The sequence below is a fragment of the Odontesthes bonariensis genome, chromosome 17 (assembly GCF_027942865.1).
Source record: "Odontesthes bonariensis isolate fOdoBon6 chromosome 17, fOdoBon6.hap1, whole genome shotgun sequence".
In the NCBI taxonomy this organism is placed as follows: Eukaryota; Metazoa; Chordata; class Actinopteri; order Atheriniformes; family Atherinopsidae; genus Odontesthes; species Odontesthes bonariensis.
In genome coordinates this window covers 15,380,345-15,407,407 of record NC_134522.1, presented here as the reverse complement: position 1 = coordinate 15,407,407, position 27,063 = coordinate 15,380,345, and the positions used below count along the sequence as shown (strand labels likewise).

General features: G+C 39.4%; 4 protein-coding genes across 4 annotated transcripts in view; 3 read left to right on the top strand and 1 right to left on the bottom strand.

Annotated features, from left to right (window-relative positions):
* The first annotated feature begins 5,133 nt into the window (after nt 1–5,133).
* LOC142365957 (uncharacterized) lies at nt 5,134–8,388 on the top strand. The gene is made up of 7 exons (XM_075447711.1): nt 5,134–5,430; nt 5,656–5,763; nt 6,035–6,295; nt 6,386–6,549; nt 6,632–6,759; nt 7,543–7,726; nt 7,808–8,388. The coding sequence occupies exons 1-6, from the start codon at nt 5,337–5,339 to the stop codon at nt 7,694–7,696; spliced, it is 909 nt and encodes a 302-aa protein (XP_075303826.1). The 5' UTR covers nt 5,134–5,336; the 3' UTR covers nt 7,697–7,726; nt 7,808–8,388.
* Nucleotides 8,389–9,818: 1,430 nt separating this feature from the next.
* On the top strand, nt 9,819–16,382 carry LOC142366694 (uncharacterized). The gene is made up of 8 exons (XM_075448650.1): nt 9,819–9,834; nt 11,189–11,415; nt 13,593–13,695; nt 14,019–14,135; nt 15,263–15,511; nt 15,600–15,763; nt 15,907–16,043; nt 16,232–16,382. Exons 1-8 carry the CDS (start codon nt 9,819–9,821, stop codon nt 16,380–16,382), a joined length of 1,164 nt encoding a protein of 387 aa, XP_075304765.1.
* Nucleotides 16,383–16,470: 88 nt separating this feature from the next.
* ttc8 (tetratricopeptide repeat domain 8) lies at nt 16,471–20,997 on the bottom strand. The gene is made up of 14 exons (XM_075447644.1): nt 20,806–20,997; nt 20,208–20,328; nt 20,031–20,094; nt 19,746–19,905; nt 19,499–19,588; nt 19,371–19,415; nt 19,186–19,271; nt 19,002–19,089; nt 18,780–18,890; nt 18,529–18,668; nt 18,256–18,430; nt 17,991–18,113; nt 17,401–17,484; nt 16,471–17,302 (listed from the first exon to the last, which is right to left on the bottom strand). Exons 1-14 carry the CDS (start codon nt 20,917–20,919, stop codon nt 17,186–17,188), a joined length of 1,518 nt encoding a protein of 505 aa, XP_075303759.1. The 5' UTR covers nt 20,920–20,997; the 3' UTR covers nt 16,471–17,185.
* Nucleotides 20,998–21,783: 786 nt separating this feature from the next.
* eml5 (EMAP like 5) overlaps nt 21,784–27,063 on the top strand; it is a 38,056-nt gene continuing 32,776 nt past the window's right edge. The window contains exon 1 of the mRNA XM_075447668.1: nt 21,784–22,314. Coding sequence (XP_075303783.1) covers nt 22,118–22,314 — 197 coding nt within the window. The 5' untranslated portion in view covers nt 21,784–22,117. The remainder of the gene's footprint in view (nt 22,315–27,063) is intronic.

The window sequence follows — 27,063 nt, the reverse complement described above, 5'->3', positions numbered from 1 at the left end:
TGGGCCACCACCCGTTTTACGGGCATCTGCCTTCTTTCTGTTGGCTCAGTTGAAGTCTGTGTTAGTTTAAATAGGCTTAATTATTTAACAGAACATGTTATAGATGAGAAGACATTTATGTGTGTGAAAACAGCATTATGTTGGGGATAAAATACCTGCACAGTGAAATGGCCACTTAATATTTACTTTACAGTGTAAAACATGATCAAAATGAGGTACCTCCATACCAAAGTCTCACCTGTTTGAACAATGGGCCTCATGCAAGAACATTTTCGTATTTTTATTCTAAATTTCTCTTACTTTTTTCGTAAGGTCTCGTACGAACACGCCACATCAGATTCAACAAACACTCTTAACTTCGGAAAAAGTGTGTAAACGACCTGCGCAAATGATGAATCCCACTCGTGCGTATCTAAGTGCACGTGCACGAGGATAGTAGATTTGCATACTCCACGCCCAAAATTATACCATATTAAGAGCTTTGCTTCCTCGCTCCTGTGCCAGGAAGTGTTGAGTGTTGAGTCATGAGAATGGCATCAAGGAGCAAAAAGAACAACCTTAGGGGCTCTGAGATCGAGGTTCTGCTTTCAGAGATCCAAAAAGGAAAATCTGTCATTTTTAGCAGTGTCAGCAGTGGAATTACAGGACCTGCTAAAGCGAAGAAATGGGAAGCAATTACGAGTGCTATTAATACCGTGTCACCTGTAGTTCGTAATGTCACCGAAATAAAAAATAAATGGTTTGATATGAAAATGGCTTGAAAAAAAAAGTCTCGCCCTTGGCAGGCGCTCGATGACTGTAACTAAAGCCATGCAATCAGTTGTTGCCTCATCATAATGGCTCTTTGATTGGGGGGTTAATGAGGGGGGTCTTCTGGCACCACACCTTCTGGTCTGCCTGGGCTGATTCAGGTTATAGGAGACCCTCGTTCATGGCAATATCGTGCAAATCTGGCATGCCTTCTCTGGGGTATAGAGCAGGTTGCCCCCCCGCTGTATCGAGACACACCCACCTGGCCTTCAGCTCAGTGCGCTCCACGACAGAGGCACGGGTGCTTTGATGCGTATATGTGTCTCGTGCTCCAATTATGATTGGCAGTCCAGCCACGGAATGAAAGTCCCTCTTAATTTGTACGTGTTGGACAGCGGTGTGTGGGAATCTGATGTACCATGGGTGATAAACTGATGAGAGTTTTGATGACCAAGGGGAGCGCACGACTCTCAGAGGACTGGGACACCCCCGATCTGTCTCCAATCTCGCCCTGAAAGGTTCCAGTGGCCAAAAGTCCAAGGGTGGTGAGGACCTGGACGTGTGGTGGAATTCGGTTTGATCGGCGTGTTTTTCTCTGGAGTTGTGGCTCTAGCAAGCTGCATATTTGTAGCAGCATGGTCCTTGGGAATCTTAATCGCGATGTCAGCCATTCGTTTGTCTCTACACGGTCTCTTCCAAGAGCCTGACGCGTAAGGCGTCCAAAAGTAACAAGTCAGCCGCTGGTTACACTTCCCATTGACCTTGTTGAGTCAAATTTACCTTCAATCAGTGCATAATTTAAGTCAAACAGAATAATGTCAGCATCATTATGGGGTATAATGTATATTTATTTATGTTTGCTTCAAAGTAGGAAGCACTATTTTTGATGAGACAGCAGCTGCCAAGTGTATTTCAGAATATACCTAGCATTGTTAACTTTTGACTGAAACCTCAATTGAGACTTTAGGAGCTCCCGTGTTGTGTCCAGAGGCGACAACAGCAAACAGTGCTGCAAGAGAATGCATGGCCTTCCTCTGCTATCTATATATCGATTCAGTTTAAAAAGAGCTTGTTCAGGTGGAGGTCTATTAATAGGCAACTCCTTGGATGGACCACACAGACCAGGAACTTTGAATCTGAGCTCCCAGCTGTGTTGTTCAATGTCTCTGAATAAATGAACATCAAAGTCAAGCAGGAAGTCTTCTGGGAATAATTTACCGGTGAGTTTTGATGCTGATTTTCGCAAAAATATTTCGGGAAACCGGGAGAGCAAGAAAACATCCTCATCATTACAACAGGTCAGATGGTGGCCCCAGATTGTATCCCAAGGACGGATTGGGTTTAGATTATCATAAAAATACAGACAAAGTTGCACACAAGTGACCTGGACCGCCTCTGAATGCGTCCTGAGAGATCGAAGTCTGATCTCAATTCGTCCTGAGTGTTGATCACACCTGTGAGCTATTTAGTGCACTTATGATCCGATCACCCAGGATGGTTGTTATCACCAAGTCTGAACAGTCTCTTAAATCCTGCCCACAAACTTTAGGCTGTGAGTGTGTTTTCATCTTACACAGAGAAAAATGACAGAGCATCTATTGATTTAAGTTTTTAACTGATCTGAAAAGGTACTTTAACTTACGATGTTGATTGTTAATATCCCCATATCTGACGGTACTCATCATGGAGAGCTCACAGAGAGAAATGTATGATTTTCAACAGTCTGCAATGTCGGATTCACATTATGTGTGTGGCTGTAGTTGTTTGACTTAAAAGCAGAATAATCAGATTTCACATGGAAAACACAGTTGTTGTTTTTTTAAAGGTGTCGTAACAATTTTTTCCTCTTTTTCTTTTTTCAATCCATCTTTAGACCAGGTTTTTCCGATGCTATCTTTTGGTGTTTTGGTTGAAAGTATCAAAGCCATTTCACATTTATTGTGCTGGTGTGCTCATACAGAATAGGAGAGGCATGACAAATAATTAGAAAAAGGGAGTAATTCCGGGCCAATTCACCTTAGTTAGATGATTTTGTTCTTTTTCTTATCTGGTGGCAGATGTTTCTTTATCATAAGTCCAAATGTTAGAGACATTGACTATGTATTTATCAAGTTACAGCCACCTTTACAGGGAGAAGATAAGATTTACAGTCTTAAAATCAATTCTAAACTTCAGGGGTTTAATAAGGCTATGTTGTACTGCTATATTCTTGTTTATGGGGATAATTAACATCATTCAGTGAAAGACGGGGCTGTTTTGACAAACACAATCTACTGAGGAAGATTCATAGTGACTTAAGAATTTACACTATTCAATAATCACCTGTACAGAAGCCGGGAGAGGCCACATTCAAACATACTTGTGATAACAAAGATCATTTTGGATGACAGGATAACAGGTTTCTTGAGATGACAGATTGATATATTCTGTTGGTTTCGACCTAAAAAAGGTCATTTTCCCATCACCACAAATGGTGGGATCCCCTGTGGGGCAGACACTGTCTGCACTGCAGCAGAGTGAAACTCTTATCTGCATCCAAAGAAACCACACTCCCTGCTCAAGAGCACAGATTTTTCTAAGCTCAGAGCGGTGAGCAGATTTACACACGATTTAACACAGAAACCGCTCATTTTCAAGCTCCCCAGAATCATCTTGTGATTGATTAATTTCTCATAATAATAGGCCATTGACAGTTGCCAATTTTCCGTTATGGTGAAATATGTGTTTCTTACTTTTTATGTATTTTAGCAGTATTTAAACATTTCTTACCACATGTTTTATCCATTTTTAAGAACTCGTATCTGAGAAAAATCCAAAATGTAAGGTGTTCAACATTTCTATGCAACCTTTTTTGCACTTGCTTAATAACTGTCAAAAGTTGTCAATCTGACTTACAATTTGTCAAAAACATCCTAATGTCCTAATCACTGTGGATACAGTTTCCCAAACTACAGAGTGGTTATTCTGTGTGTGGGACTCCTGAACGCTGTGTTATTCATAGCTGCTGTTGTTCTTGGTGTTAACTGTAAGTATTGTAAAAAGTTTCATTTCCCTGTTTTGTGGAATAAAACTTACACTGCTGATCAGACACTTTTTACTCAAGACCGTATGGAGTTGTTATTATTATTTCAACATTCTTCACAATCATTCCCCAAAGAAATATGTATGTGTAACACTGTGGAAAGACTTTGCTGAAACTCTTACACAACAAACACATTTATTGTCCAGTACTTTGAGGTGTCTGTGTGCTACATCTCTGCAGTACAGTTTGACACACTCTTTGACACATTCTTTTTCTCTTTGTGATGACGTGCTTTCACCTGTTCAGGTGCTATAGTCAAAGAGGGCTCCCTCCAGGTTTCCCACTCAGCTGCGTCACAGCTCATCAGTGAACTCTGCTTTTTACGGAGCAACCACAGCGATGTGATCGAGGCCGAAGAGGAGGCCAAGAGGGCGTTAGAGAAGGCGAAAAGTGAACACGCTCAAATAAAGGAGCAAATTGAGCAGCTGAAGACCATCAATGATGGTTATCAGAAACAGATTGAAGCACTGAGCGCAGAGAAGACAAACATGCTGTCCAACATATCAGCTTTAGGTTAGTTTCATTGTTACAGTATTTTTCTAACTGAATCCGTTACCATGCAGAGTGCCCAGTTTTTTCTATAACTTTAAACGATTAACACAAACAAATGATGTTACCTTAAACCAGTGGTTCCCAAACTGTGGTACGCGTACCCCTAGTGGTACGCGGAGGTACTGCAGGGGGTACGCGGCGCACGGGGAGTTTTATTTTTATTTTTTTTATTAAGGCGTCACACTTTTATGGAGGACTGTTTATGAAGGAGACTCCAGTTTTGTGATGATTGTTACATGAGTTAGGCCTGTTAATGTATTCTTAAAAAGAGAGAAATGTTACTTGTTTAAGTTAGATAACAAAGGAAGATTATTTTGATTTAGTATTTATGCTATTTTGGTTAATTATTTATATTTTAAGAAAATATTTTTTCTTCTTATGTTGAATTCAACTGAGGTTAAAAAAAAGAGAGAAAGCCTGAGAATTTTATGTTCAAGTTAAGGATATTAAATAAAATGATTTTCATGTAATAACCACTGTGTTGCTCTACTTTTGGAGAATCATCGCACGCGTTGTATGTGTGAGGGGGTACTCAGGCCAAAAAAGTTTGGGAACCACTGCCTTAAACGACTAAGACTTATTACATAATGTGTCCTTTTTGACTTTATAAAAATCAGTTAAATCAGAAGTTTTGATCATTCTGTGTGTGAGGAGGATTTTCAGCTGAACAGTTTTAGACCTCTACTTGGATAAATGCCTGGTTTTATTGCACAACAAATGGGTCAGCATATTCACATCCTGTTCCCCTTCCGTGGAAGAAATGTTCGGTTTGACTTTAGATTACTTTGGATAATTTCACTTCTCCTTTCTCATTATCATCAGTTTTAAGGGGGATGTTTTCATGGATTTGTTGTTGATGAGCTCAGCAGAGGTGTGGTGACACAGGGTTATGACATGACAAATATTCACTCGCATTCTCTGGCATGTACCTGATCTAAACTAAACAGCGATAATGGAGAGCGGATTTCATACGCTGATTTGTGAGGAGGACTTGAAAAATGAAGAACATCTTCCCGATCAACAATCTAACAGACAACAAGTAAAGGGTCAGTAAAACACACTTCCGTACACATTTTCTGTCAACTCGTTGATGTTGATGTCATGCAGATAAAACATGTTGAATTATGCTCATCATTCTTTTTATATGCAATCATGAATAAAGCCTGAATAACACAGCGTGAAACTCAAAGTACAGATGTCTTCACAAAATGTATTTGTCTACTGTTAGTTTAGCTTGATGCTATCATTTGCCTTGTGATATTGCTGTCTAGTGTCCATGTTCACGATGAGTTCGGGGAGATGCAGCAGACTGGCTGTGCTGATACTGACACTTCTCGCTGCTGTTCTACTAATAGTCGATATCAGCATGGGTGTCCATTGTAAGTCGGTGCTGCTACTGTTTGTTCCTTGCCTCCTAATAAGATCAGCTCATTTTGTTTAGGAAAAGCGAAACCTTTATTAAATTAACTGTAAAGAAAGCTGCAAATTCATACAATGGACTAATCCTTTAACTCACTGCACTATGAAAAAAAAAGAACCATACAAATGTTTCAGATATAAAAATGTGTAAAAATCATCACATTCTGTTAAGTTCAATAAAGAACACTTTGTCACTGTAAATCTGTTTTGGTTTTTTTTCAACACTGGCAGACAACAATCTCAAAGACACCCACCTCACCCTTGATGATACAGAAAGCATCGCCAAAGAGCTGGCCAAACTCCAGGAGGATTACAAAAACGCGGTGGAAACCATGAAGGTTGCCCAGAAGCAGAAGGACAGTGAGACGAACAGTCAAACAGAAACCAACTGGGAGTTGGAGCATCAGACAAAAAGAAGCGAGATCAACAAAGAGCAGATTGATAAAATCACAAAGGACATTGCAAAAATGAGCTCACACCTACTAATGCTTAGTGAGACATGTCTTCCTGTTACTATCTTTTAAAAATGGTAATAATGTGAGGTGTGTTTCGTTTTATAGTTTTGGTGTTATTTGTCCACAGGTGACGGCTGCAGACACTGTCCCCCAGGATGGTTCTTGATGAACTCTGTGTGCTACTACTTCTCTTTTTCGAACAAGGTTGGACTCAAATCGTGGCAAAAAGCCAGACAGTTCTGCCAGATGCAAGGAGGAGATCTTCTCGTCATCGACAGCAAAGACAAAGAAGTTAGTTAATATTTCTGGCCAACCATATTCAAGTAGAAATGTACCGTTCTTTAATTTACATTCTGTGTTTGTAATTTGTCAGAACATGACTGTAAATTACTTGATGACTCACCAAGACTCAAAACCCGATGAAGGCTTCTGGTTTGGACTGAGAGATTCTGAAGAGGAGGGGACTTGGAAATGGCTGGATGGAAGAGTCCTTGTTGAAGGGTAAGAGTTTAATATGTTACATGATAGGAAAAATCAGAAACTAAATTTCTATTTCTAATTTTTTTTTTTTTTTTTTGGTGCATCCACTCAGACATAATAACAGTATCCTAAACAATGTCAAACAGGTGTTTCCTTTTGACCGAGAATTTAAAATAATTCAACTTAAAGTGGGGTTTTGTGAAGTATTTATGAGTAGTCAGTGTATCGGCTGTAGACAGCACTCAGAGCGCCCTCTGTTTGCAGAATCAGGGAGGATTTTTGACGGTGAGCTGAGCTAAGAGCTCTTATACACCAAACTGACATCAAGAAACTTGTGACAGCAGGTCCCTCTGCTGTTTCTTGCACTTAAACACACCACACAGACAAATTCTAACTGCCAACTAAAATGTACAATCTATGCCTGTGAACACAACTTCTGCAATGCCGAATGAAACAGTAGTTTAAACATCCAATAAGGTAAAAAACGTATAAATTATATGTTTGCACAAAGTCAGTATTAGTTCGGTTTTTAGTATCCGATGTATTTCTGTCTTGGTTAGTAATGCGTTTAGATGAAAACACCTAGTTTCAGTTTGAACTTCCACATCATATTTCTCTTTATATTCTTTTGCTTCTTACACTCCCTGCTGCAATGCTTTTATTTTATGTAAAGCACTTTGAATTGTTTGTACATGAAATGTGCTATATAAATAAATTTGATTTGATTTGATTTGATCATATGGACCGTTTGACAGTACATTTAACATAAATATATCTCTCTAGATTAATACACTCTTTCCTCAGGTACTGGGGAGATGGAGAACCAAATGATCACCATCGAAATGAGGACTGTGCAGCAGTGTATCCCGTTAGAAACTTCTTCAAGGCTTGGAACGATGTCAGATGTGACATCTCACGTAATTGGATTTGTGAAAAAGCACCAACCTCCATGGCCTGAGGTTTCAGAACCTCACTCACTGTACATACGGTATGTGTTTGTTACAATGAGACACACCTCTGTAAGCACCTGAGTAGATAAGTAATATACCATGATGTACACCTTGGACAGGTCGCCAGTCCATCACAGGGCCACACAGAGACAAACGAGACAAACCCGGAGAGAACCCATGCATACACGGGGAGAACATGCAAACTCCCCACAGGAACCTGGAACCTTCTTGCTGTGAGGCGACAGTGCTAACCACTACACCACATGCAGCCCCATCTGAAACTGTGTTTACCTCATTTTAGATAACTTTGTTACGTCCTAATAAGATATTGAAGAAGGTTCACTTTCTATTTCACAACAGAAACTTGCTCTACAAGGACATACACTGTTTTACATTATAGCTACAGCCTTTTCCTGCACTGTCTGTCTATCTTTATGTAAAGCACATTGAGTTGCCTGTGGTATGAAATGCACTATATAAATAAAGATTGATTGATTGATATCTGTCAGGTTTCTAATGGCTATGTTTCTCATTTCTAAACCTGCAATGTTTATCTGTTTTCCCACCATGTAAATAAAATCTTTGTCTAGCTTTATTTACTTCTCTGTTTAGACAAAATCTTGTAAGCTTAACTACCCGATGCTCCTCCCATTTTGCAGATGTATTAATAAAACCCTCATTCTGTTTGATGATACATTAACCTTTTTTGTTAGCTTTTTTTCAAATGACCCCAATTAAAATGATGAATTACATGTTGATTCTATGTATCACAGGTTCATGTTGGTGATATTTGAATTCAGGCTGGTTCTGGTATGCTAAGCTAAGCTAAACGGCTGCAGGCTGCTGCACAACTGTCTTTCTGTGAGACTGTGAGGGTAATTTAACAGAAGAACAAAGAAACACAAGCTGAGATATCTGCATCAGTATGTCTACAATCAGCATCTCATTTGCAAAGGAACTTTGGGGATTACTGAATAAAGCATCTAACAAAAAATCTCCAGCTAGTAATCAGATGAATTAATTGAAGCAACTTGAAAAGAGTCAGTTATTAGAAGCCACCCTTGTATTTTGTCATCAGTCCTAAAACCTGCCCAAATAGCTTAAGTGTTAAATGATTGTACCAAAATGTATGTGTTTCAGTTACAAAAGGATAACTTGGAACATGGTAAGATGGGTTCACTTGTGATTTTGATCTTGCAGATCACATAGAAATCCAGCTGTTTCGCAGGGTAACGTTAGTTTGGAAATAATGGAAAGAAATGAGTGATGCAGCAGTCTGGAAACACACAGACATCTGCACTCACAGTATTCATATGAACAGATTGTTAACATCACTATGTATATATATTAAAAAAAAGTTCATGCATCTGCAGGAGGAATATTCTACCAAGCAAATCTACACATGCACATAAACACAACATCTGAGCTGGTCCAAACAAACATGCACGTAGAATCCTGAATCCGTGAACTTAATGGAGATTTACTTCCTGGATGAATCATCTTAACCCTAACTTTGACTAACTTTTCCAGTAAGTCCTCCAGCTAAAACAGTCCCTCATCACAGCTCATAACAGAGTCCTGTAAAACATCAGGCCTAGTGGCAGAAGGAAAATATAAGAAGTGTTTCCACAGTAGTGCAGACGTCACTTTAATGTCTGTCATTCAAGAAAAACGAGAGGTTTATGGAGCAGTTAAGCACTACTGAGACCAACATACTGTCCATAACAAAGCAACATCTGACTGAGAAAGAGTTTATATACACCATTACCTGGTTAGGATTAGAATACATCCTTTATAATATCGCAGCTGTCGCCTTCATTTTGCTGGTTGCCTTGGTTACACATAAACAAAACACAAAACAAGGAAATGTTGTCATTTTCTGCTTGGCTTCAGCATCACTTGGTTATGTTTAACAAATTCCAAATCTACTGGGGTAAGGTTAGAAAACAATTATTCTTTTTACACCACCACGGTCGCCATTTTTACCCTTCATATGCAGTCGCTTTCATGACCACTGGATGTCACATATTCTTTGAATTATCGGCCGTATCTCCCTGCATGAACAAACGCCACATGAGCACGTTTTGGAGAGGAGGATAGTTTCAGATTTTCTGCACCCCAATGTAAAACATGTCTAAATCTCAAGGTGACTTTAACCGTGATGTGACTGAGCCGAGAAATTAAAGATAAATGAATGCTTAACCTTGTCATCATGGGTTACTGTGCAGTCAGGCATGAGTGCCCATCAGGTCGCATAAACATGATCACACACAAGCCGCTTATCAGTGGTCTGAGCAGCAGGACAAACAGATCAATGTGCACTAGTTCCAGCAGTATAATGGAGGATTTACGGTCAGAGATTGAAGAAGAGATGTCTTTTGAACAAAAGATTTATCAGGATCTCAGCAGAGATGCCCGTTCGTTGTCTCACCGCCAAGCATTCAGACAAGGTACATTTCACAAACTTTATTGCCACTTCCTAATTTTTCTTTTTTCTCTCTTGAACTGACCTTTTGTTATTTTAGCTCATCTATCTGCTTAGTGTTTAAAACCATGCAAAAATATTCTCACGAATGTTTTGTATATACTTGAAACTTGACTTGATTTGAAATTTTCTTTGATTCATATGTGACATATCAAAGAGTAAAAAGGCCCTCGGAAAAACTGTGCTTATTCTTACTGTGGCTTATCTGAGGACAAAATTACCTTCTGAGATTTACATTTAGAGTAATTTTTTCTAGGTCTGTTCGCAGAGAGAGCTTGTTCTGGGTTTCCACACCACAGGCTGGTGATACTGAGCTTGGGCCTGCTCAATGCTGTCCTGCTCATAGCAGCTGCGGTCATCGGGATTTACTGTGAGTAAGACGGTTCACATGTATCACAAAACTGACGTTATGTTGGGGCAAAATGTGAAGATACAAGATTTGAATTGAATTTAAATGTGTCTTATATTGGCTTATCAGACTTGACTGGTATCTCAATGTGAAATGAATAAGTCAATACACCCAGACACATGAACCCCATTGCAATTCATAATTATAGCCTCCTCCAATAAAAATCAAGTTGTTTTCGTGGAAACATGCTCATGCGATGTGTGTGTTTCAAGACATAGTATGGGGAAAAAAAATCAGCCATTAGTGCTTCGGCAGTTAACTTCTGTTTTCTCCTAAAAAGATGAGGGCAGAAAGCCCACATAAGTACAAACAGGAATAGTTTTGCAAATCATGCATTCACAACTCATGCATTCAAGCACACTCAAGTCTGTTGGTGCACAGAGCTGTGGCGATGTGCTGAGAGACCCTCGGCTGACTTCGTTATCACTGTGTTTCTAATATAGATAAAAGCTAAAGCACGAGAATATAAAATGTACTAGTCTGAGGAGCACAAGAAATCTACGGGCAATCCATCCAGAACAAAGTGGTGAACTAATATGGCCAGAAATAATAAATTTGACTTCACATTCCGGTTTTCCCGCTGCTTGCTTTCTCTCACTGATTCAGGTGCCAAAGCAAAGGACCTGCAGAGTTTAGATTCATCCGCTACATCCCTCATGGTTGAGCTGAACCACCTCCGCAACCACTCTGACGTCATCCGAGCTAAAACGGAGGCCCAGGCAGCACTGGTGAAAGAACGCGCCAACCATGTGCAACTAAAGCTGCAAGTGAAGCAGAAAATGGCCATCACTGACATCCTTCACGGAAAAATTGAGATTCTTCAAATAGAGAAGGCAAATATCCAAACAAATAGAAGTATCTTAGGTAAGACGATACTTAAGACAACTGGTCTTTGGTGGCAGAAGTTCAACCACCTCCCGCGTGGCAACACAGAAGCCTTGTTTCAGAAAATACTTAAAAAAGAAAATGTTCAAGACTTTATTTTTTGTCTTTTACCGAAACAGATGAAAACTGTGGGAGATGTCAGCCAGATTGGCTCCTTCTGAAATCATCCTGTTATTATTTTTCTCAACATGAAGAGTCTGAAAGAAAGAACTGGTCAGACAGCAGAGCGGACTGTATCAGTCGAGGAGGCGACTTGCTTGTGATCAATAACTTGGAGGAGCAGGTGGGTCACAATGAAAAGACAGATTTCATTTTGAAGAATGGAAAGGAAGTTATTTTATTTCAGAATTCCTCTGAAAAGATTAAGGTATCTCTAGCATTTGTTGTCAAAAAAAACCTTCTCTAGTCCCTGGGATTCAGATGGAAATGAACTAAAATGTATCTCCTTCCATGAGATTCCCTGACAAATGAATAAAAAGATAAAAGATCAATCACAATGAAAATACAGTTTCACCTTACTCAGCCGCCTAGTTCTTGGCCTTAATGTACAGGCTCACAAGAAACAAATGATAAATAAATACATAATTATACTAATAATACTACTACTACTAATAATACCAGTAATCATAATGACAATAATATATTAATCTGTGATCAAATAAAAATGCACTATCATAGACAACCGATATTTTATTTTTGATTTATTGAGTTTAACACAATATGTAAGGGTACAGTTTAATCAAATCTAATTGAATAATATCTTAATAATCCCAAAAGTTGGTCATTCGTCATTGTCTAACATGAACTAGAAAAAAATCATTATGTAGAGTTACTGCTGTTTATTTGTTGCAGCGAGGTGAAGAGGCGTTTGAATTGAAGAATTTTTGATCACTATGTGCAGCATCGTCCATCATGTTGAGCAGGTTTTGCCACATAAACAGCTCCAGGGGTTCCAGAGCAGTGGCCAAAACTGAAACATTAAACCAACCCTCCCACTCCCATCAAAATGTAACCCCAAATATCTATCATTTCGGTGGCTTACAGCATCTATATACTGTTACATCATGTGAGACATACGACTGGCAACTTGAAACACTCAGCTGAGTACATCTTTGCTTTCTTACAGCAATTAATAAGTGATCGTTCTCCGAGGCAGACCAGCACTGCCCAGTGGTGGCTGAATGGACGCTGGATCGGTCTCACTGATCTGGCAACGCCGGGAACGTGGGCGTGGATTCAAAATGTGACTGATGTGACCACAATGTAAGCATCTCACCAGCTAATACCACTTTTATTTGTTACTACAGTTCTGCAACAGAAAAATAGTGTGAACACGATCTCTGGATGATGTCGCTTTACCACTAGGTACTGGAGATTCGGACAGCCCAGCAAACCTCAGTTATTCAGACCTCAGACTGGCAATTGTGGTGCTTTTTTAAACCACGGTGATTCTATGAGGACTTTCTATAATGGAAACTGCAACCAGCTACACCTGAACTGGATCTGTGAGATGAAGCAAAGCTAGATGTAATACAACTCCTAATGCAACAGCAATCATCATTAGGATGATGGGTAGAGATTATAATATGAGTAAATGTTTGTAATATACAGGCTGCTGTCTGACAAATTACCTATCAAGTTGTGTATGATGTGACTGTTTAAAACTACAGGTAACTATCTGTATGCTGTATATGTACAATAGTCATGTGCATGGTTTTGACTTAGAAAACAGCTCCACACCTGCACATGAGCTCATAAAAGCTTTTCAGTAATTTTTGTTTAATCCTAACTGAACAACCATTTTGGTAAAACGCATTAGGTCTTAGCTGTAGCTGGAATAAAATGTGCTCAGACATGTTTTTCACATAGATTTTGTAACACTAAATGAAATAAAAAATAGTTCCTTAAAGAAAATCTTTGCAAAATCTGGTTGAATGAATTCAGAAGTGTCTTGTTTTGGACATCGGGACTGCTCTCCAAGGGACCCACACCCCCTGTAAATATTTAACAGGCGAACTCCATTTTCTGTTTGCAATGTTACTCACATATGCAAATACTCGCAGGGCAATGTCCTAACAAACTATTGCTCCAGGAGAACTCCTCCAACTGGTCTCATTTCTCACAGTTAAAAATGGAGGACACAGTAACTTCATACAATAAACTGATTTGTCAGGAGGAAACTTCTGCGGATGAGAACCCTCTCAACTCAAACCACGAAAAACAACGAGGTATGGCAAACATCCAGTAAACCAATGAAGATAAACACGGTGTTCGATTTAAAAACGCTATCTAAGACACATTACTATGCAACTTACTTGCTTTGCTACATGCTATTCATCACTTTTTTTTTAGAATTTGTGTTGCTGAACCACATTTTATCATCAAATTCAAATCTAAAATACACTGACGAGTAACACATTAGAGGAAAACATATCATTTATCAAAGTTCTTGCTTCATTTGTGCCAAATATCTTCGTCATTATATCAACAATAACGTATTATTTCTGTACTTTTATGGCTGCTAGTATTGATTCACCGCTTTCTTGTGTAGTGTCCGTGTCCACAGTGAGAAATGAATCCATCTCGAATCATTACAAACTGCTCACAGTGAGCCTCGCAGCGCTTGCCGCCATTCTTCTGGCAGTTGACATTGGCCTGGGAGTCTATAGTAAGTTATTTCTAACCCATAACAATGTGGACATGCATGAAAGTTTCAAGGAATGGGGTGACCACAGAGCTGAGGTGAAACTTGAGGTGGTCCTTTTTCAATCTTTAGAAAATGTTGTATGAGACGACCTTGGATTAACCAAGTCTTAGGGTTAGGGTTGTAAGTAAGGGTTTAATGGCTTGTACAAACTGTGCCACATGTGAAAGTCTGATGTGATGTAATGTGAATATAAAGACATTTGTAACTATGGCTATGTATCACATGGGAGTGTAGCATGAAAGACATAACATATGGTGAAAGCACCAGTAATGATCACCTGACTTTACACACTTCCCCGGGCAACCGTGGCTCAGCTGGCAGAGCTGTTATCTTCCAACAGGAAGGTCAGATGTTTGATCCCAAGTGCTTCCACGTGCTGAGGTGTCCCTGGGCAAGACAGCGAACCCTACACTACTCCTACATATACATATATGAACGTGTGTGTGTGTATATTTAAACAAAAAAACAAACCCTGAATGAGTGTTTGTGTGTGAATGTGCGAATGAGAAACGTGTAAAGCGCTTTATAGAGCCTATACGAGCTTAAAAAGGTGCTATACAAAGGTGGACCATTACCATTCCCCCCTGTAAATGGAGCATTTTAACTCATTGGTTTGATTTTCCAGCTCACAGCTTTACTACTCTTGTTCATCCTCACAGCTGCGACCTCCGTCCACAACAGGCGGTAGTTTTGAACAAAAATAAATCCTCGGTCCACCACCTGTCTCACGCTACACAAAGTATAAATGCTGAAATGCTAAAATAATAAATGCTGCTCCACATTTACTGCATAAGTGCGCCATCATACGTTGAGGTTATTTTCATGTTGCTTCCTTGAGATGGAATAAATACAACACAGTTAAAACTTAAGTTTAAAACTCTCACTCTCGCACTGATCGTCGATCATAGAATCCATTAAATTAGTAAATTTAAAGTCAGGCTACTGAATTGATAATATATAGACTCCTTCAAATAACTTTCAAATAATTATTTTTCTGCCACTAGTCAGTGTGTTACTCAAATTGAGCGTGTGTGCTTTAAAATCTTTATGTTTTTAAAAGTGTAACACCATGTCTTTACCGCTTGCAGTTAACAAACTCTCTGATGGCAACATAGTAAGGGACATCAGCAGTGAGATAAGCAAACTGCAGGCTTCTTACAATGCTGCGATACAAAGCAGGGATGATGCCAAGGAACAGCTGGCAAAAGAGATCAGCGAGCAGCAAGTTACAAAGTGGGAGCTCGACCACCAGAGCAGAAGGAGCAAAGACTATGAAAAGAAGGCTGAAAAGCTTCAGATGGAAATCGCAGCGTTGAAATCCCACATACCGATGATAAGTGAGAGTCCTTTTCCTCATGTCACAACATGCGTTATGAATGCGGCCCAGGCAACAACAAATGCCCTTTTCCTTTTCTTTGGCAACAGTCGAGGGCTGCAGACACTGTTTACCTGGCTGGACTTTCATGAGCTCACGCTGTTACTACTTCACGTTTTCTGACACCATCTCACGCGCAGGGTGGCAGGACGCCAGACAGTTCTGCAGGAGGCAAGGAGGCGACTTGGCAATCGTAGACAGCAGAGAGAAACATGTAAGACTCAGCATTTGGACAACATTGATATTTCTGGAAAGACCACCACTAACAATTTACGTTTAACCACCACGTCTGTGCTACAAATAACCCCAAACATGAATATACATGAACGTGTTTGTGTAAATATCCTGTTTTGTCAGATGGCGATAACTAATTTGATAAATACCTATCAAGACCCCACGAGACCATCATTCCAGACTGGCTTCTGGATTGGACTAAGAGATACAGAAGAGGAAGGAACTTGGAAATGGTTGGATGGGACTAGACTGACTGAGGGGTAAAACTTCATTTTAGCAAAAAAGGGGTTAGGTAGAGGTTGTGATTTTTAGGAATTCTCAGTGGCTCAATCACCAAATTAAAGTTGTGTCAGACCCCTATTTTAGATACCAATTCTCACAAGGAAACAGTCATTTGTGTAAGAGCAGATATTACAGATCAACAAAGCAATCTGTCATTTGTTTGCAGGTACTGGGCCCCCGGAGAGCCAAACAACCAGAACAACGAAGACTGTGCTGCAGTTTATCCACGAATAAACCCCTTTGAGGTTTGGAATGATGCACCATGCAGTTATAGCCTGAAGTGGATTTGTGAAATGTCACCACAGTTTGCGGATTAACTAAATTATTCCTTGGAGAAAAGGACATATTTAGTTCTGGTTTAACTGTTTAAAAGAAGAATGAACTCCACTTTGATGCTCATCTGAATTGTTTTTTATTGTCATGTCTGTTTAGACTATAAAATGGCAAAGGAAGGCTGAAATACTAAAACTTCTCTGAAAATACATTTGTGCTAATTTCTTTATTGTTACAAATAAATATATTTCCTCCTCTATGTACATATGTATTACTACTGTACAAATCTATACACCAGTTTACCAGTTCAGCAGGAGAACCCTGGGCTTCACATGCTGTAAATTGTTCATCTCTTCAAGTCACATGCTGTGTGACATTTATCATCGCACGGACTATAAAATTATTTAGCGTTAACTGAAACACTGGACCTGGGTGTTTTGGTTCAAACATACCCGACTCCGTCTTTGCACACCCTTCTGTTGCTGAGTTTTACAAAGTGAAAAGCAAGGATCTACCGTACCAATGTCCAGCGATTCCATACAGAGGTACAACGGCTTGTGGACTCGAGATGTTAACAGATGATGGCTGAGCACATTTGGATTTAAAACTGATGAAGTATTCTGGTTGAAATGGATGACACAGGACTATCTCCAATGGGACAGAGCACACCCTGTTAAACTATGTCATACTGTACATGTACCCAGTAAACTGGCAATTTAGTGTGAACTTTTCCTTTAATAAATAAAAACATATAAAAACTAATGCCTATTTGTTGATTTGTCTGACTAACCTGCCGACCTTTTGCTATTTTTAACTTTGTGCTCTGATGCCTGACAGTGTTGGACCCTCACAGAACCGCAAAGTGCTGCCGAAGCTGCTTGAGGAGCTGCTGAGTGTCGACGTGCTCCGGAAAAGCGTCTTCAGACTTCTGGGCCGCTGTGTAGCTGCTCTGAAGGTCTCCAATCTGGACAAGGACAAAAACACCCCGATTGGCATACATATCACAGAGACTGTTTCTTTTACAGCTCGCAGGTTAGGTTGGTTCACACAGTGGCACGTTACCTTCTCAGAGAGAATGGAGAGATTGAAGTGTGGTTCATACATGTGAGGGGCCAGTGAGGCAGCTGTCTGCAGATAGGCTTTGGACTGGATCAAGACAGACATTGGAATAATTAATGTTACTGACAGGGTAACATGTTATCAAAATGTATATTGAGAGAAATCTGAAAAAAATATCCAAGAAATTCCCATCATCCCCACAACGAAACACAAGTCTACTAGTCTCTTTTTTTTTCCTTTTTTAGGACTTTTTTTTTGCCAGAAGTGACAGTCAGTTGATGTCTTGTACTTTGCTGAATAACGTTTCTGACCTGCAGAGATTTTAATGGATGAAGATTCTTTTCTTGTCGGATTTACGGTGTTTTAGTGTAACCTACAAATAAATCCGTCCATAGAGGAACACTTTAAAACAACCACTTAACGTCAGGAGGGTATAACCTTTGATAAATATAGGCTGTATCAAGGTTTGTGATCTGTTAATAATAATGATAGCTTAATGACTATAAGTGGAGGTCACCATAGAATGTCTAAAAGGAAGACATTGTGATCTCTTACCTCGTATTTCAACAGCTTATTATAAGTGTTGTTCTCACCTGTTCAATTTGACCTTTGCGTAGCTCCAGCACAGCCAGGTTGTTATAGGCTTCAGCGTGGTCATTATTAAAAGCCAAAGTCAGTTTGAAACACTGGTATGCCAGTGTCAAGTCCCCTATCCCCTGTGAACACAACCACATGCATTTAACCCCTTTTGAGTTCTGTTAGTCATTATCTAACATATTCATCTGTTAACCATAAAAAATAATGGAACCATGCAAATCAGCAGACATTCTGGAGCATTTTATAAGACTGCTGACTCACCACAGCTACATGCCCTATGTTGTACCAGACATCAGCCTGCTCTTCATCATTGGCCACCAGGGCCAGAGCCCTTTCAAATGAGGACAGAGTCATATCATACTGCTGGGCGTAGAAACAGCACAGGCCCAGGTTGTTGTACAACTGGCAATTATACACTCCCATCTGGAGCAGCCGTCTAGAAAAAGAAGAAGCACATTGAACCACACACGACTTCTCACCACATCAACTGTAAAAATACACCATGACAGTAATGTGTTATAAAGTCTGCCTGACCTGTAGAACCGCAGGGCGATCTCAGGCTGATCCGTATAGAAGTGGTTGCTACCTATGCAGGCTATAGCCTCCACGTGAGTGTTGTCCTGTTTCAGGACATCTTTGTAGTACTCTGTGGCTGAGGAGATGTTATTCATCTCCTGAAATGAAATCACATTAGAAAATAGGGCCAGTAAGCATGGCCACTTATCTCGTTTAGCCAGTTAAATCGTGACAGTAGACTGAGCAGGCTCTTTGATGGTATGATGTACCTCATGAATGCGGGCGATTCCTGTAAGAAGTGTGACCTCACCGGGGAAAAGGTCAAGGCCTTGCTTGAAGAGGCTCAGGGCTGTTATTGGTTGATCCATACGTTGATAAACCTACAGCAAAGCACACACAAGATTTATACATTAAACGGCTTCACACGAAGTATTTCTGAATTTGCACCAACCTGGTGAATTGGTATGCCTCTATAACGCCTCCGTAATTACCTTTGAGAGATATAGATATGTGTCTACCACCTCCTGATGGTTGAGAGCCGACCGAAACTGTTTCTCTGCTTCTCTGTACAAACCAAGCCTGCAAAGATAAAAGAGTTTGTCATAACAGGACTTCATATAAGTAAATGCTGCTTCAATAGATGTCAGAGATGTAGGTTAGGTGTTAGTTACTTGCCTGTAGTAACATTTTCCCAGTTGAACCTTCCACCACCAGTCTTTGAACTGTGCGTGCTCAGTGGCTTGAGCAGCCAAATCTAAAGCCTGTGCAAGAAATATTTGGCCACGTGAAATAATCCTCAATGACCATTAAACATAATGCAAAGCAATTTTCTTTGTAGTGCAAATGTATGCAAGACTCACATTTTTTACATCATTTTCATGATGAAAGATGTACTCAAACAGCGTCTGTGGAGGGAAATTCTGATCACTTGCCATGTAAGGACATAATTGTTCTGATAAATTGCTGAAAGGCACAGTTTCAGCCTTACCCTGGATAAACTGGGCTTTTGGGAATACTTGGCCAGATTTAGTCTTGACAAATTTATAAAAGGACCTTCTGGATTGGTTAACATCGATGCCTGGAGAAACAGTGCAACAGTACGTCACAATAAATCTTTAAAGCTTTCAGCGCGTAACATGACAAATATTTTCATGAGAGATTATAAGAAAATGTTTGTATTATTCTAACAACAATAATATCATTAAAAGTATGTCTAATGCAGGTATAATACTCACAGTTCCCAAACGAATGAATCTGCCAGAGGCACTAGTGACGGGACGAGCAGTGCTTGCAGTGCGAGGGGTTTTAATGGCTTGCTCCATCGTGCCAGGACGCCCTGACTGTGTGCTGGGTCTTACAAATCCTGTGATGGGACGCCCCGACTGTGTCATAGGCCTAAACATCAGGAAGAAATCGTGAACTTGACTTCTTTTATTTTCCCAAAAAAACGCTATGAGTGGTTTATCTCAAGGTTTTGTCTTTCATCGGTCAGTTTTGGTCAATCTTCAAAAATAAAATACCTGACAGCTGGAGTGGGACCTGTGCCCTGACTTGTCCCAGGGAGCCTCAGTGATGTCCCAGGTCCTGGAAGAGAGTAAAATTTTGTTACTTAGAAAGAAAAACATAAAACAACAAAGTACAAATTGCTAGCATTAATTTAGTTAACTATGGGGCGCTGAGAAATAACTCAAACCTACTTGCAACTTGTGCAATAGAGCTCTCATCCAACATCATCTCAGCAATCCCCTCCTGGTCAACCTCAACCTCATCGATGTACACCATCTCTGTAAGGGCACGGGTTTTCAAACTCCATGCAGCCTATGACACAAAGTTTTTCCATGATACAAAAGTATTAATACATGCTAAAGCCGAACATGTCTCAGTCAGGACCTGTGATGAACTTTGGAAAATGGATGAAAATGACAGACAGGAATAAAGTGCACTGATGGTTACCTCTGAGATAAGCAAGGACGAGTCCTTAAGACAGTATGCAGCGAGTTAGAGAAGAGTAAAGTTGATTTGAAAAAAAGAGAGAGAAAATGATAAACGAAGAAACAGAAGAAATGAAAATGACACATGGAGGAGAGGTGCGTGCGATAGGTAGGAGTGAAACGCAACAAAATACCCACCATTAACTAGAAAAAACCCCACAGAACTAGTGATTTAAATAAGTGCAAGCAAATGCAGCAATTAGTGAGATGGATGCAACACACGTACTCGACTAATCGGGATTATACGGCAGCTTGTAAAGGCAAACTGCGTTAGCAAGCTATGCTAGCACGGCTAACACAGTACCTGGTCGTAGGGATTGTCTTGCAATATCTTCGTGCAAATATCGGAACATTGTTGAAAATTACGCCTCCTGTAATAGCTCCACGCCAAAAACAAAGGGTCCATCGTTACCTCCATCTCGACGGCAAGTAGGAAAAAATGGTGTTAAGTCAGTTAGCAAGCTGCTAATCGAAGATAGGATGATGGCGAAAACAAAGCTTCCTCTGTCGCTAGGCAACAGTTGAGGAGGGCGGTCCTTCACTGCTGCAACTTCCGGTAATGAACAAAAATAGAAATAAAAAAACTCGAACTAAAACTTGAGCAAAAAAATATAAATAAATAAACAAATACTACATAATATGAGCTGACATCATTATTATAATACATATGTATCATAACTGTATTTAAAATCTGCGTTTAAATATGATATAAAGGAACCATAAAACATAATAATTTAAAACACTAAAGGCTCAAGAAACAAAACAAATAACCAGAACAAAAAAAATAAAAAAATAAATTTATTAACATTTAATCCTACAACCAGACATATATGCCCTAAATATGTTTAAAAAGTAGCTCAAATTTGTTTAGCCAGACTGGCTCCTCGAGTTTCAGAAGGTTCGGTTGATTGATTAATTATTCATATGAACTAAATTAAATTTAACTTCAAGTCAAGTACAAATAAATTCTCAGGAATTAGAAAATTAAATAATTTCTACGTTTAGAATAATAGAAAATTAAGATTTAAAAATGGGAATTAAGCCATTTCTTACAATTTTGATTTCATGATTTTCATAAAGTTTAATGAGACACTTTCATTCAGATTTTTGGTTAGATCTTTTTAAAATGATCATTATTTATTTTTTTAATAGTGCGATCCATCGCAACGTGACGTAGTTGTCCTCTCCTGCTTTTGAGCCTCGCCGATGACTGGAGGGATGAGATTGGACGGCAGGCTGTAACGTCATCATTGTAGGCGGTGCTTGTGGACTAACAGCACAGCTCCATCTTTGTAGGATTTGACAGGAGCTTTGACCTGTGTCGAAGAGGACCAGAAGCCCGGGGCAGACTAAGTACAAGTAGACTTTCACAATGAAACCATCAGCATAGAAGCCAGTTTTTCAACCAGAGGCATAGAGCTTTCATCCTATCAAGCAGCAATTATATTCATTTTGCATGACCGTCAAAAATGCCTAATTTGTGCGCCCTCGCTGGAGTGGTTGAAATCCAACGGAACTAATGGAACACGCGGGCTTAAGATAAATCCTTTTTGGTGAATGACACTGTAACAGAAAGCCTACGTGATAGAAACAGAGGCACACACGGAAGTGCGGACATGGCTGACAGGACTGCTCCCAACTGCCACCTGAGACTGGAGTGGGTGTACGGATACCGGGGACATCAGTGCCGCAACAACCTGTACTACACCGCCGCCAAGGAAATAGTCTATTTTGTCGCCGGTGTGGGAGTTGTGTACAACACCCGGGAGCACAAGCAGAAATTTTACCTGGGGCACAACGATGACATAATAAGGTAGTGCAATAACACACATATGAATGCAGAGCAGTTGGTTTCAGTACCGCGGACAGCGCCAGACTTGAGCATGCATTGACAATGTGATGTTGGTGGAGCTGGTGTCACCTTGTGTGGTGTAATATGATATTTTTCATCTTCATGGGGAGCGCAAGGGCGCAGCATCTCTATAGTTTGTGATGGGGTTTAAGACTCCTGCTTAAAGGAACTTCAGTAGGGCAGAGAGTTTTAACCAGCCAGTGATAACTCTGCTGCCACCCCTCATGGCAAATCTTCCGCCGGGTTGATTGAAACATAGTAGACGTCCCAAAAACTCAAAAATATCCAACATATAACCATTTCACGTCGAGGAAAAATAATACATAATATTGTTTTTGGTGCTTGACACATTAAACAGTTTGTAATCTATAAAAATTGTGGGTTAAACTAGATAAATTTGTTATCCGGTCAAGTCTCAGTCGCTTGTCTTGTGTTTCCCTCACAATGAGAAGTGCACTTGAACATGACTGTCCTTGGAGGAAACCTGTCTGCTGCATGTGGTAATTCATCTCTGCGTGACCAGACAAACCTTGATGCCTCTATTCTTTGGGAATAAAAACAGCACGTAACCAGCCATCATCTGATGATACAACACAACAATGACCTGTGTCCAACGCTTCAGTGCTCATGTTGACATGTGTGTGCAGGGGTTGGCCTGGAGATGACTAGCTTCATAAACTGTGACGGCTGTCAGCTGGGCTCTTGTTTTATTATTAATCGCACAATAGAGATGAAGTTCTTGAGTTCAAACACATAGCAAGAGGAGGTGCTCACAGAATAATATTGTGATGCGTGATAACGGCAACTTGCATCTACCAAAGTAATGTTCCAAACAAACTCTGGGAATTTTTGGTCATTATTTTCGGTTGAATGGTATATTTTCACACCGATTAGACTGTGTGGTGTCTGTCATTGTCACATGCTTTTTTTGACCCGTGACAATTTTGAGGAAAAACAGACATTAATGGCGTCAATGTTTCACCATAACAGCTTCAGTGCATCTTGACATCAATCACACACGTGTCTGAATCTCATACTTTAAATAGATATTCCCTTATTTGTTTGTTTATTTTATGATGTAGAGTCTTACAAGTCAGTCCAAAATCTCTTATAGATGTTTTACTTTGTTAATCTCTCGTGACTCCTAAAGCTTGGCATATGATTCCCATAATTTTCCTTGTCTTCAGACCATTCATTGAACCTCCCATGCCCCACGAGGTTGGGACACTTGCCATCTTCCATCAGGAAAGAAGTTATTGTCATAGAACAAAACTGATTTGATTTTTCTAAAGATTTCCAGAATCATGCCAAGCAGAATATCCCTCTCGTTATGATGGAAACAATGGATCCCCTCACTGCAAGGGTCAAGAGTTCAGGCTTTCCCTTTACTTTGTCACCCATCTGTAGTAAAATGAACATATATAATGTATCAGCTATGCAGATCCCTTGAACTGTCTTGATTAGTTGACACATTAAACAACAGTTAAGTAAAATCTCAGTGCATTGCACTGAGTCTTTGACTTCAGTGTTACAACCCGGAGGGATTCTCTGTAGATTCTCTAGAGATCCAGCATTGACTGAGCACTCATGAGAAAAAGATAAGGTCCTATCAGGTAGAGATTTACATTTCAAGCCTTTATGCTGCTCTTATTTTTTCTTTTACTTGGTCTATTTTGGTGGCAGTCTTATTTAGATTTTCAGCTACTTTTAAGGTTTGTCTTACTTTATGAGTTAATTGCTGCCCTGGATTCCCCTCGTTGAATTTATACACTCTGCAGCCTCTCATAACAAGTCTCCCAGTCAGATGTAGAAGAACTGATAGACTGGTTTCCATGTGAATGAGAGCTCGAAGTGTCCACAGCACAGCGTTTGTACAGCTGGCGTTTGTATGCATTAGTGAAGCTTTTGAAGAAATATAATTCAACACGTAGCCTTAATGACTTTCTTACTTGGGGGCACACTTGTAATGTGAGTTGTAAAAACTGTTGTTTGCTGTTCTTTTCTCAGATTTGCTTTTGTACCCAGCCGGCTTTTATTCCAGTTAGAAATTCAAATAACCTAAAGCTGCTGCGAAAATTCTACTCAGTGAGCAGAGTTTTAGTGTCTTCTCTCTGCAATCATACTGACATGCAGAACCGGGTACCATACACACAAGACTGGTGCATCAATTAAAAGAAAAAAAACATGTTGAGTCCTCTGAGTTTCCCCTCAAATATGGCAAATCATAGCTAGATAGCTAGATAGATAGATAGATAGATAGATAGATAGATAGATAGATAGATAGATAGATAGATAGATAGATAGATAGATAGATACATAGATAGATAGATAGACAACTTTATTAATCCCTTTGGGAGGTTCCCTCAGGGAAATTGAAATCTCCATCTCACTCACACTCAGCACTGTTATATACAGAAATGTACAAAAGAAACAAAAATGGAAAACACCCAACACCAGCACCCGTATAATAATAATAATAATAACAACAGCAATAATAATAGTAACAACAGCAATAATAATAATAGTACACTAGTAATAGTAATGAAAATAGTAATAATAGTAATAATGATATTAACGATGCTAATAAATAATATATATATATAAATTTAAGTATAAAGTAATATAGTCTCATAGTGCAGAGGGAGGCCTGTTTATGTATTTTATTTGTGAATTAAAATTCACAAAAGTGTGGGAGGATGCTGTGGTAGGACTACAGAAGTGGGCCAGCCTTCTCTGTTTAGTCAGTGTTTCATGGGTTCAGTCTTTGAAGATTTATGCCCCCCTTTTTCTGCCTTGTGAAGCTAGTAAAGCTGAGTGCCAAAGCTCAGTGATCAGAGGATGTTTGTCTCCTTTACTTATTTAATAGATATTCCTGAGTATACAATGTTATATGTATTTGTTGTTATTGGTTACATTTTAAAAGAAGCATCAAGTTAAAATGCTACTTTTTTTTTAATGTTCAGCAAAGAATGATGTTACTGTTCATTCCACATTCGGGTGCATTATGAGGCTCCCTTTATATCCAAATTGTATCACACTCCTGATAAACAATTTGGTCTTTTGATATCAGGATATTTTTTGATCTTATTTTATAAATGAGCTGATTCATGTTTGTTTTTTTTCTTGATTTTCAGAGTGAAAGTTACGTAGAAGGTGTTATGGATGTTACATGAATGTGTTACAGGAATCTTTTAAACTTTATCATGGACCACAGCCAGCGTTATAGATTATAGCTGCCAGACTAAGACTGGTCTTGTTTCAGTGAGTTTGCAGCGATGCTGTGAATACATTTCTGTCAGTGCTGCTGCAGAGTTGTGTCAGGTTCTCTGAGAGACTCATAGGTTCACTCTTAGCTAGTTATGAGAAATTTTGTACAAGTCAAAGTATAAAACTCACAGCCGTGCCCTTTAAATGTGTCAACATATTTTGTTGATTTATTTCTTATTAAATCCTTGCATGTGACAGAGATGAGTCAGGTGTACTAGGACTGTGAGAGGCAGACGTCGGCCCTAAAGTCGGCTAAATACATGATTCACATATCCTTTTATTTAATCTTCCATTGTTTAAAGTGTTATCTTCTTCCCTAAACATTGTCCTTTTAGCTCTCTTCCCTGCAGAGTCCTGCTGTGTGTCATCCGATTCTGTATTCGGTCATTATACTTCTGTGTTCCTTTCCTGCCATCCTGAAACTTTAATCCAGAAACACAAGGAAAACCTGAGATTGTAAAAGAACACCATCATACTCATAACCTTTATTGTCTCTGATTAGACTGCTCACTCCATACCTGTACACACATTTCATGATGATGATGTCTTGGGTCACCTTGTCAGTGACTGTGTTTATACACAGAAAACTACCTCTGATTTTAGTTGAGCATAAATGTTTTGTGTGTAACACAAGAAACCTGGTGATTCATATCTGTGTATATATGGTAATATCTGTAGTCACATTTCTCATCCTCTATGTACACTTGTGTCTTTATTTCTCACTACGTTTCTTCCTATCATATCATAGTATCATCGTTTCTATTATGGTACTCCAGGTGGCATGTTGAGGTTTTTCAAAACCAGTATAGTGCTTGGATTAGATGTATATTTGTGCAACTCGTGATAGGGATATTCCAAAGGACCCATCATAACCACAATGCCTGTGCTCATATAACTGCAGTGAGATGCTACCAAGCCACTAAAAGAAAACCAGTCTCCAAAGAGCACATCTGTCTTACTCAATTAGGATCCTCCAGAGTTTATTTTCTCACTGTGGCAGAATGGCTTAATTCAGCACTGGTGTCAGTGTTTTTTTTTTTTTTTTTAAAAGGCAGTTTTAGCTGGTGTTTTGAATTTTTTACAAAAACAAGGTGAAAATGGCTGCGCATGCTGTACTTCACCCTCTCTAGAAACAGCCAAAATTTAATCGATGCCAAACCCTTAATTATTATTGGAGGAGTAGGAGTTACCTGATGATGACAGAATATTCACACAATGTTAAACAAATACATTGACATTATTATTATTAAATCAGATATATAGCAGAGATAAATAGCACACTAGGGATGTGCATGTGTCCTCAACACTGAGGCAAAAAGTCATTCTCATTATTGATTTATTGGTTATTCTTCTTATACAATGTTCGATAATTAACTTGATAAATCATCCCCGAGGATATTCCCAGAAACCAAAGTGGTACAATCAAATTGATTGCTTGGTCCG